At 37.0% G+C, this 12306-nt stretch overlaps 1 protein-coding gene across 1 annotated transcript in view; it reads left to right on the top strand.

Moving 5' to 3' along the window:
• The window catches only part of IMMP2L (inner mitochondrial membrane peptidase subunit 2), a 912540-nt gene that overhangs the window by 37384 nt on the left and 862850 nt on the right, over positions 1–12306 (top strand). Inside the window, exon 3 of the mRNA XM_082846685.1 lies at positions 5630–5766. Within this exon, the coding sequence (XP_082702811.1) occupies positions 5632–5766 (135 nt within the window). The 5' untranslated portion in view covers positions 5630–5631. The remainder of the gene's footprint in view (positions 1–5629; positions 5767–12306) is intronic.

The following is a 12306-nucleotide window of genomic DNA, read 5'->3' as shown; positions in this document are numbered from 1 at the left end:
TTCTTTCTTTCTTTTATTTTTTAAAATAAATTTATGTATTTATTTATTTATTTATGGCTGTGTTGGGTCTTCGTTGCTGTGCACGGGCTGTCTCTAGTTGCACTGAGCAGGGGCTACTCTTTGTTGTGGTGCTCAAGCTTCTCATTGCGGTGGCTTCTCTTATTGCGGAGCATGGGCTCTAGGCGTGCAGGCTTTGGTAATTGTGCCTCATGGGCTTCAGTAGTTGTGGCTTGTGGGCTCTAGAGCGCAGGCTCAGTAGTCGTGGAGCATGGGCTTAATTGCTCTGCGGCATGTGTGACCTTCTTGGCCCAGGGCTTGAACCCGTGTCCCCTGCATTGGCAGGCGGAGTTTTAACCCCTGTGTCACCAGGGAAGCCCAGCTTTCTTTCCTTTATTATTTTTGACTAGTTTTTCTTCATACTTTATTTTTTCTTGCTGTTTTGTCCTTTCTGCACATTTTTGAGTGAGAACTATTAAGTCACACAAGTTAAAAGATAAATAATTTCATGCTGGAGTTCACATTCTAAAGATTACCAATTATCTATTTTTATAGTATTTATTTATAATCTGAAAGGAGGAAGGTGGCCCTGTAATTTATTTCAAATTGGTATCCATCAGTTACTTTCCCAGATCTGCTTCCAGTGGAATCAAAATTGTTCTAGTTCATCAGTTATTATTTTTCCCTTGATTCAGTGTAAACGTATCCTAATTCCTCCTGCCTCCTATTGCACATGCTTATGCTTTGTTTGCAGAGTGAGGTTATTGGTACCAGGAGCTCCTGGAGAGATACATGGAGGAGGGTAGCCTGATCGTGTGTGGTCATCTACTCATTTCTTGTGATCTTATCACAGGGCCTTTGGGAAGGAACTATGACTCAGTGTACCATTTTACTTTTGGTATCTTAGCATAGTGAGTAGCACAAAGTAGGCACTTAATGTAGAGAGAATGAAAATGTAAGCTCCACGTGGCCAAGGACCAAGCCTGCCTTGTTCTGCATTATGTGCTCACCCCTTAGCACAGTTACATAGTAGGTGATCAATAAATATATATTGACTGAGTCAGGAATTGGGTGTCAGATTTGTTTGGGTCCCTGCTCTTTTATTCTCTGATATTCATAGTTTGAATTTACAAATAAAATCTTGATTTGGCTATCCAAATGTGCAGGCTGATTTCTATGATAGAAAGGTTACATTTTATATAAGATACTGCTTTGTAATTTATTGTTTTCCTCTTACCTTCAAACCTGCCACACAATTTTAAAATAGTTTTTATAATTAGGATGACTTGAGTTGTATTTATTCACCTGGTTGCTATGGATGAGTGACTTTGTATAAGCTAAAATATATGCAAATTTAAGAATGATTTTAGATGAATTCATGTATGATCAAACCATAACAAGTTGTGAGAGGAAAGAGAGGTATTTAGAGTATAGGTCATTATGTGGTTGAGGTCAGTAGCACCAAAAAACCTTTTACTTGCAGGTGTTTTATACCAGGTGGCAAATATGATTTCAGTGAACTCTGAAAGCTTATTTAAAAATATTCTCAGTTTATGTACTTTAGCAATGAACCAGATGTGCCTGCTACTTAAGCAATAATTTTCTCAGGAGCAGTGTTTTGAACCTAAATGACTTGCATGGTTACTAGAAGAATTGAGTTCACTAGTTCACTAGGAATAAAAATTATTCCTTTTTTGCCGGGGATGGTCACATTATTATTGCTTAAAGGAAATTTTGGCAGAGGAAGTGGATGCTAGGTGCTTATTAGTATGGTAGTTTTAAACATTTAAGGTGTGAACAAAACACCAGATCATCCCAATGGTTCTTTATAGAAAAAGAAATACATTAACTTTAATGAAGTGTGAATGCCATAGCACTTTAAACATTTTATTTGATATGACTTGACATAGAAGTATAATATTCATTTCTTCATTTATGTATAGCTTTAGTATTCTAATGATAGTGAGAAGCTTCTAAAAGCGTTTTATTATGAGGTAGAGGTGTGGTTCACAATTCGGGTAGGACAGGACTGTACTGAGACTTTGCTTTTAAGCCTCTGAAAATAGTGACCCCTTATCTGCAAGGCAGCTTTTATTTTCCCCCTTGGCTTGGGGCAGAATCTGCACACCTTCAGATTGGCACACCTCCCACAGCTCCCACATGCTCTTTGAGAATCTCTCAGTAGAAAAATATTTGTCCTTACCGTTGTGCAGGAGATGGCAGCAGTGCCCTGATGAGCAGTGGAGTTGTGAGTGTGAGAAGGGAAAGGGCAGTGGCTTTCAGGTCTTTACCTGTATTTAAAATGTCCTTTCACAGAAATTGCACTAGTTCCAACTTCCTCTTTGCTTCCCTTTTTAACTATTTGTTTAATAAAAGCAAAGTTATTTTTTCGTTTCAACATTAAAAAAAATCTCAAACCTAAAAGGCAACATAACATTTCTTCTTAGTCAATAATAATCTAAGTGCTTTTCTTAATTTTAGTACCTTTTCAACGTCCTGGAGAAGCAATCAAAAAATGTATAGAAATATAGAATGTTAACCCTAGAAAGGATCTTAGAAATTGAATCTAACCCCTTTCTTTTTATAGATGAGGAAACTGAGGACCAGAAGTGAGTTGATCAAAGTCATGCAGCTATTTGTAGACATAGAGAGGACACCACCTCAGGGCCCCTGACACTCGTTACCATGCTCCTTCCTGGGTGCCACAGTGACTGAATGGAGTAGCAGTATAGGGGGGAGTTTATATTGGAAAAGAATTGGAGGTGTAAAATTCTGGGAACCTGAATTTAATGCAACTTATGTTAATGTATTTTTCCCCTTTAATTTACATTGTAATCATGCATGCTACCTTACAACTGGGATAGCTGTGGCGTCATCGTATTTGAAGCTTTCCTAGTTTCTATCCTGCTGCTATCCCTAGTTATTTAGTGAAGGTGAAGGTCCATGCATGCAGGGCACAGGGAACAGCCAAGAGAACACATTATATTTTCATTCTGTCAATATATTTGCTACTTTTATTCTAAGAGCCACAGATAGATAGAAGCAAGTTTTTCTATTTGTACTATCCGTTTTTTTTTTGAGTCTAAATCCTCTGGTTATCTAAGTCTCTTTGACCTGATTATTAAAATATATTTAAGCAAGCATAGGTTTGTGTGTTTAAAGCCAGTTTATTAATTACTTAAATAGTCAAGTGGTCAGGTTAGTTGTTATATGAATTGTCAGTATTTTTTTCCTGTTTGAACTGAAGTACTTACTATGGGTGAGTAGAAAGGTAAGAATTTCCAAGGCTCTTCAGACTTTCAAGATGTTTTCAAAAGCATGTAATATTCTGTCATAGTCTGAATCGGCTACATAAAAGAATTGCAGTCAGTTATAATATATCGATCGGTGCACAAACAGAGAAGAATCTTACTTGTTCTACTTGGAGCAGCAGGGACTAGACTGCAAAAGTGTGGTTTGTTTATTGTGATGGGAAAGAGAGCAAGACTAGTTTTACCCCATAGTATCTATACATTAAAGTGACTTCTGAGGACCATCTTTCTTTTTTAAATATTAGAAACCAACTGAAGTTCAAAGAAGAAAATAGTTCATCATCTACTTTCTCAACATCTAGAATGAACCATTTTTAGCATTTTGGTAAACCTGCTTTTTTATGTCTCTCTATATTTTAATAATTATTCAAGTGACATATGGGTGTTTATTAAATGATTAAAACAATACTGCAGATAACTATTTAAAATGCTTTTATATGCATACATTTATATAGAAAATATATTTAGTGAGTTTTTAAATATTATACTGTATATGTAGCTGTCTTTATATCCTCTGCACTTAGCATTGGTGTTTAGCAGGCAATAAATAAATGTTTACTGAATTAAAAATTGAGAATTAACATGGTAAAGTTTGTGTATACTCCATCCAAACTGAACTTCTTTTAGTTTCTATAATAACCATATTTTATTTTGCTCTGAAGACTTCATACATGCTGCTCCTTTTGCTGAAGAGCCCAGGTCTCACCTCAAATGCCATTTCCTTTGAGAGACCTTCCTGAATCATTTTCTGATGGATAGACTTCCTTGCTCCATGTTCCTGTGCTCCAGAGACATTGGCCCATTTTAATGCTCATTTCCATTGGAAATATTTGTTTAAGGGCAGTCTTCCCTGGCACTTTGTAACTCCTTGAGTGCAAGGACCGTATTTCCTTTTCACTCCTGTATCCCTAGCACCCACCTTATGACCTTGTACTTATTAGAAGTTTGAGGAATTGAATCATGAGCATGTTTTTAGTACTTTGGAATGCAATCCAAGGGAATGACAAAATAACAGTGCTTGGATAGGTCACAACTACCCCTTGACAGTTTTCTTGTCTCCTCTCCTCTCCCCAGCCTTTGCCCATCCATTTTCAATCCTGTCAGTTTAACTTCCAAAATAGGTATAAGTTTGCCCATGTTGGTCCCTCTCCACCACCACCACCACCACCATAATCCATCCTACCATCATCTCTTGCCCTGGACTGCTAGAATAATCTGGTCTCCCTGTATCTATCTAGTCCTGTTCAAGAAATAAAACAGACAAAAATTATAGTCTGTTACACAGTATGAATAAGTATTGTTTTGAGAAACTGGTGAACTGGTCATTTGTCTTTTCCAGCCAGGAAGATTCTTCATCTGTTGGACTGAGTTTGGGTCCATTGGATCTTCTAGGGTAGCATATTTTGATCTCTCACTATTTTGTTTTTCATTGCTTGAGACAGTTTAAGGATTGCCTTAGCTAGGCAATCTGAAATCTGAAAATTAATCAAGTTACAGGGCTAAGTGAGGGTTGATAATTTTCTGTATTGAATTCATATGCAGTGATTTTTTTTTCTTGATTTTTCGTAGATTTCATTGTTGTATTAGTTAGGATCAGTCTGGCTGCCATAACATAGGCCCTATAGCATTGGCTTAAATATGATGGAAAATGATTTACCTCTTAATTAACAGCTCGAGTGTAAGCGATGCAGGGCAATGACAGTGTCTGCATGGTGCTGGGGACCTAGGACCCTTCTATTTTGTTGCTTTGCCATCTTTAACTTGAGATGGCTACTCCTGATCCTACAACCACGTCCTTATCACAGGTATCACAAAATGGGAACAGAAAGTGGAGGGCATACTTCTTTTAAGGGCACAGTGTGGAAGTATGTAATTGCTGCTCATATGCCATTCATCATACATAGTCACATGGTCACACTTAGCTGCAAGGGAGGCTGGGCAGCCATGTGTCCCACTAGAACTTCTATTATTGCAGAAGAGAACAGATATCAGGGCTTTAAGGAGCATCTCCACCATAGTCAGCAACAGGAAAGGATTTACTTTTGGAATGCTTATTTTTTTTCTAACTCATTGCTTTGTGAGGAGAAGTTTTCTATTGAAATTAGTAAGCTACTTGAGCTACTGAAAAGAGTTAACCTAAGTTAATGTATTTGCCTTTGGGATTTTAAGTCAAATTTATTCCAATGGTTATAGGGATGAGTGTGAAACATATTGAGATGAGGTTGCTTTTTCTTAACTCTTATTTTTCTTGGGCTGTTTTTATGTTTTTCTTTTTCACCTTTTTGAGGCTAATTTCATATTTGTTTTCTTTGTGCTTTTAGGTATGGCACTGTCTCAAGGCTGGGTGAAGAGATACTTCAAGGCATTTTGTAAAGGCTTCTTTGTGGCGGTGCCTGTGGCAGTGACTTTCCTGGATCAGGTTGCCTGTGTGGCAAGAGTGGAAGGAGCATCAATGCAGGTGAGACTAATATGACTTCGTTCTTTAAAGCACATGCTTCACTGTTTCTCAGGCATTAGAAATGATATTTCTGTGTATTATTTCTATGCTGGAACTGAAAGGTTTTAAAAAGGCCTTGAACTGAAATTTAACATTGCTAAATTTCTTTACAAGGTTTTTTAATGTAGTCATATTAAAATCAGAGCAGAGGTGAATAAAATTAGCTATCAGATAGTTCTCTGTATCTGTGGCTTTTTTTTTTGGAATTGTAAATGGAGATTCTAAAGAAATTTTACTACATGATACCATTTTTTGTGACTGTGGCTTGAGATTTTAAGATTTTTAAGTTATCCATATTTGAATACATACTTAAATATCCTTTTAGGATCAAATTATTAGTACAGCTGCAAGATGGATTTGGCTCAAATTCAGTTACTCTATTGTTACACACACACACACACACACACACACATACACACAGACACTTATGATAGGTAGAAAAGTCTAGAGCACTGATCTCAGATATTCTAGTGTATTCTTTAAGCCTGTTGCTGATTGAAAACATTAAGTGCTATTTACATTGAAAGAAATTTGGAGTGGAGATTTCCAAAAGTTATATGCAAATAGTCTTCTGGAGTAACTTAGAGAAAACTCGATTATTCGAAAATTGATGTCTGGAACCTAGCTGTTTAAGTAAGTTTATGCAACTAAGAAGAATTTGCATTTTGTAATATAATTTGTTTTCTTCTGTTATTAGCATGTATTAAGTTCATGTGTTGTGCTCAATATGTGTATAAAACATAAATAAAATGAATGTATAAGCTTCTAAAAGCTTAAAATTATACAGAGAATAAACAGCTTACTTTTTTTCTTTTTGTCTTAGAACTGGGTGAGGGCATAGACATCAGCTCTGAGGAGTTAGAATGAATTTGCTTTTTTAAAAATTTTTTGAATTTTATTTTATTTATTTTTTTATACAGAAGGTTCTTATTAGTCATCAATTTTATACACATCAGTGTATACATGTCAATCCCAATCGCCCAGTTCATCCCACCACCATCCCCACCCCCTGCCACTTTCCCCCCTTGGTGTCCATACATTTCTTCTCTACATCTGTGTCTCAATTTCTGCCCTACAAACCGGTTCATCTGTACCATTTTTCTAGGTTCCACATATATGTGTTAATATACAATATTTGTTTTTCTGTTGCCGACTTACTTCGCTCTGTATAACAGCCTCTAGATCCATCCACATCTCTACAAATGACCCAATTTCGTTCCTTTTTATGGCTGAGTAATATTCGATTGTAGATATGTACCATATTTTCTTTATCCATTCATCTGTCGATGGGCATTTAGGTTGCTTCCATGACCTGGCTATTGTAAATAGTGCTGCAGTGAATATTGGGGTGCATGTGTCTTTTTGAATTATGGTTTTCTCTAGGTATATGCCCAGTAGTGGGATTGCTGGGTCATATGGTAGTTCTATTTCTAGTTTTTTAAGGAACCTCCATACTGTTCTCCATAGTGGCTGTATCAATTTACAATCCCACCAACAATGAAAGAGGTTTCCCTTTACTCCGCACCCTCTCCAGCATTTGTTGTTTGTAGATTTTCTGATGATGCCCATTCTAACTGGTGTGAGGTGATATCTCATTGTAGTTTTGATTTGCATTTCTCTAATAATTAGTGATGTTGAGCAGCTTTTCATGTGCTTCTTGGCCATCTGTATGTCCTCTTTGGAGAAATGTCTGTTTAGGTTTTCTGCCCATTTTTGGATTGGTTTGCTTTTTTAATAATGAGCTGCAGGCTTCCCTGGTGACGCAGTGGTTGGGAGTCCGCCTGCGATGCAGGGGACACGGGTTCGTGCTCCAGTCTGGGAAGATCCCATGTGCCGCGAAGCGGCTGGGCCCATGAGCCATGGCTGCTGAGCCTGTGCTTCCGGAGCCTGTGCTCTGCAACCGGAGAGGCCACAAGAGTGAGAGGCCCATGTACTGCAAAAAAAAAAAAAAAAAAAAAAAAAAAAAATATATATATATATATATATATATATATATATATAGCTGTTTATATATTTTGGAGATTAATCCTTTGTCCTTTGATTCGTTTGCAAATATTTTCTCCCATTCTGAGGGTTGTCTTTTCATCTTGTTTATGGTTTCCTTTGCTGTGCAAAAGCTTTGAAGTTTCATGAGGTCCCTTTGTTTATTTTTGTTTTTATTTCCATTACTCTAGGAGGTAGATCAAAAAAGATCCTGCTGTGATTTATATCAAAGAGCGTTCTTCCTATGTTTTCCTCTTAGAGTTTTAGAGTGTCTGGTCTTACATTTAGGTCTCTAATCCATTTTGAGTTTATTTTTGTGTATGGTGTTAGGGAGTGTTCTAATTTCATTCTTTTACATGTAGCTGTCCAGTTTTCCCAGCACCACTTATTGAAGAGACTGTCTTTTCTCCATTGTATATCCTTGCCTCTTTTGTCATAGATTAGTTGACCATAGGTGCGTGAGTTTATCTCTGGGCTTTATATCTTGTCCCATTGATCTATATTTCTGTTTTTGTGCCAGTACCATATTGTCTTGATGACTGTAGCTTTGTAGTATAGTCTGAAGTCAGGGAGCCTGATTCCTCCAGCTCTGCTTTTTTCCCTCAAGACTGCGTTGGCTATTCAGGGTCTTTTGTGTCTCCATACAGATTTTAAGATTTTTTGTTCTAGTTCTGTAAAAAATGCCATTGGTAATTTGATAGGAATTGCACTGAATCTGTAGATTGCTTTGGGTAGTATAGTCATTTTCACAATATTGATTCTTCCAATCCAAGAACATGGTATATCTCTCCATCTGTTGGTATCATCTTTAATTTCTTTCATCAGTGTCTTATAGTTTTCTGCATACAGGTCTTTTGTCTCCCTAGGTAGGTTTATTCCTAGGTATTTTATTCTTTTTGTTGCAATGGTAAATGGGCGTGTTTCCTTAATTTCTCTTTCAGATTTTTCATCATTAGTGTATAGGAATGCAAGAGATTTCTGTGCATTAATTTGTATCTTGCAAGTTTACCAAATTCATTGATTAGCTCTAGTAGTTTTCTGGTGGCATTTTTAGGATTCTCTATGTATAGTATCATGTCATCTGCAAACAGTAACAGTTTTACTTCTTCTTTTCCAATTTGTATTCCTTTTATTTCTTTTTCTTCTCTGATAGCCATGGCTAAGACTTCCAACACTATGTTGAATAATAGTGGAGAGAGTGGACATCCTTGTCTTGTTCCTGATCTTAGAGGAAATGCTTTCAGATTTTCACCATTGAGAATGATGTTTGCTGTGGGTTTGTCGTATATGGCCTTTATTATGTAGATGTAGGTTCCCTCTGTGCCCACTTTCTGGAGATTTTTTATCATAAATGGGTGTAGAATTTTGTCAGAAGCTTTTTCTGCATCTATTGACATGATCATATGGATTTTATTCTTCAATTTGTTAATATGGTGTTTCACACTGATTGATTGGCATATATTGAAGAATCCTTGCATCCCTGGGATAAATCCTACTTGATCATGGTGTATGATCCTTTTAATGTGTTGTTGGATTCTGTTTGCTAGTATTTTGCTGAGGATTTTTGCATCTATATTCATCAGTGATATTGGTCTGTAATATTCTTTTCTTGTAGTGTCTTTGTCTGGTTTTGGTATCAGGGTGATGGTGACCTCATAGAATGAGTTTAGGAGTGTTCCTTCCTCTGCAATTTTTTGGAAGACTTTGAGAAGGATGGGTGTTAGCTCTTATCTAAATGTTTGATAGAATTCACCTGTGAAGCCATCTGGTCCTGGGCTTTTGTTTGTTGGAAGATTTTTAATCACAGTTTCAATTTCTTTACTTGTGATTGGTCAGTTCATATTTTCTGTTTCTTCCTGGTTCAGTTTGGAAGGTTATACCTTTCTAAGAATTTGTCCATTTCTTCCAGGTTGTCCATTTTATTGGCATAGAGTTGCTTGTAGTAGTCTCTTAGGATGCTTTGTATTTCTGTGGTGTCTGAGGTGTCTTCTCCTTTTTCCTTTCTAATTTTATTGATTTGAGTCCTCGCCCTCTTTTTCTTGATGAGTCTGGCTAATGGTTTATCAATTTTGTTTATCTTCTCAAAGAACGAGCTTTTAGTTTTATGGATCTCTGCTGTTGTTTTCTTTGTTTCTATTTCATTTATTTCCACTCTGATCTTTATGATTTCTTTCCTTCTGCTAACTTTGGGTTTTTTTGGTTCTTCTTTCTCTAGTTCCTTTAGGTGTAAGGTTAGATTGTTTGTATGAGATTTTTGTTGTTTCTTGAGGTAGGCTTGTATTGCTATAAACTTCCCTCTTAGAACTGCTTTAGCTCCATCCCATAGGTTTTGGCTCACCATGTTTTCATTGTCTATTGTTTCTAGGCATTTTTTGATGTCCTCTTTGATTTCTTCAGTGATCTCTTGGTTTTTTAGTGACGTATTGTTTCGCCTCCATGTGTTTGTGTTTTTTTCCCTGTAATTGATTTCTAATCTCATAGTGTTGTGGTCTGAAAAGATGCTTGATATGATTTCAGTTTTCTTAAATTTACTGAGGCTTGATTTGTGACCCAAGATGTGATCTATCCTGGAAAATGTTCCGTTCGCACTTGAGAAGAAGGTGTAATCTGCTGTTTTTGGATGGAATGTCCTGTAAATATCAATTAAATCTATCTGGTCTGTTGTGTCGTTTAAAGCTTGTGTTTCCGTATTAATTTTCTCTTTGGTTGATCTGTTTATTGGTGTAAGTGAGGTGTTAAAGTCCCCCACTATTATTGTGTTACTGTCGATTTCCTCTTTTATAGCTGTTAGCAGTTGCCTTAATATTGAGGTGCTCCTATGTTGGGTGCATATATGTTTATAATTGTTATATCTTCTTAGATTGATCCCTTGATCATTATGTAGTGTCCTTCCTTTTCTCTTGTAACATTCTTTATTTTAAAGTCTATTTTATCAGATATGAGTATTGCTACTCCAGCTTTCTGTTGATTTCCATTTGCATGGAATATCTTTTTCCATCCCCTCACTTTCAGTTTTTATGTGTCCCTAGGTCTGAAGTGGGTCCCTTGTAGATATCATATATATGGGTCTTGTTTTTGTATCCATTCATCAAGCCTGTGTCTTTTTGTTGGAGCATTTAATCCCTTCACGTTTAAGGTAATTATTAATATGTATGTTCCTACTACCATTTTCTTAATTGTTTTGGGTTTGTTTGTGTATGTCCTTTTCTTCTCTTGTGTTTCCCACTTAGAGAAGTTCCTTTAGCATTTGTTGTATAGCTGGCTTGGTGGTGCTGAATTGTCTTAGCTTTTGGTTGTCTGTAAAGCTTTTGATTTCTCCATTGAATCTGAGTGAGATCCTTGCCAGGTAGAGTGATCTTGCTTGTAGTTTCTCCCCTTTCATCACTTTAAGTATATCATGCTACTCTCTCTGGCTTATAGAGTTTCTGCTGAGAAATCAGCTGTTAACCTTATGGGAGTTCCCTTGTATGTCATTTGTCGTTTTTTCCTTCCTGCTCTCAATAATTTTTCTTTGTCTTTAATTTTTGCCAGTTTGATTACTGTGTGTCTTGGCGTGTTTCTCCTTGGGTGTATCCTGTATGGGACTCTCTGCACTTTCTGGACTTGGGTGGCTATTTCCTTTCCCATGTTAGGGAAGTTTTTGACTATAATCTCTTCAAATATTTTTTCGGGTCCTTTCTCTCTCTCTTCTCCTTCTGGGACCCCTATAATGCAAATGTTGTTGCATTTAATGTTGTCCCAGAGGTCTCTTAGGCTGTCTTCATTTCTTTTCATTCTTTTTCTTTATTCTGTTCCGCAGCAGTGAATTCCACCAGTGTTTCTTCCAGGTCACTTATCTGTTCTTCTGCCTCAGTTATTCTGGTATTGATTCCTTCTAGTGTAGTTTTCATTTCAGTTATTGTATTGTTCATCTCTGTTTGTTTTTTCTTTAATTCTTCTAAGTCTTTGTTAAACATTTCTTGCATCTTCTCGATCTTTGCCTTCATTCTTTTTCCGAGGTCCTGGATCATCTTCACTATCATTATTCTGAATTCTTTTTCTGGATGATTGCCTATCTCCATTTAGTTGTTTTTCTGGGTTTTTATCTTGTTCCTTCATCTGGTACATAGTCCTCTGCCTTTTCATCTTGTCTGTCTTTCTGTGAATGTGGTTTTTGTTCTACAGGCTGCAGGATTGTAGTTCTTCTTCTGCTGTCTGCCCTGTGGTGGATGAGGCTATCTATGAGGCTTGTGCAAGTTTCCTGATGGGAGGGACTGGTGGTGAGTGGAGCTGGCTGTTCCCCTCGGGACTCATTTATTTTTCCAGCATCTAGAGGTACCTGCACTTCTTGGCCTGTGGCCCCTTCATCTGCAGAGTGGGAATTGGCAGGTCCTTATCTCGCTGCCATCTCCCTGTTTCTCCCGCTTCTGCTGAATTTGCTTTTTTAAAATCGTAATTATTGTACTGAGAATCAGGTCTCTTCCTGAGTTCAGGTGGTCAGTGAGATCCTTACAGTGTGTGCTCTTTGGGTGAAGCTAA

The sequence above is a fragment of the Leucopleurus acutus genome, assembly GCF_964270905.1.
Source record: "Leucopleurus acutus genome assembly, chromosome: 9".
In the NCBI taxonomy this organism is placed as follows: Eukaryota; Metazoa; Chordata; class Mammalia; order Artiodactyla; family Delphinidae; genus Leucopleurus; species Leucopleurus acutus.
This window is presented reverse-complemented; position numbering and strand designations above follow the sequence as displayed.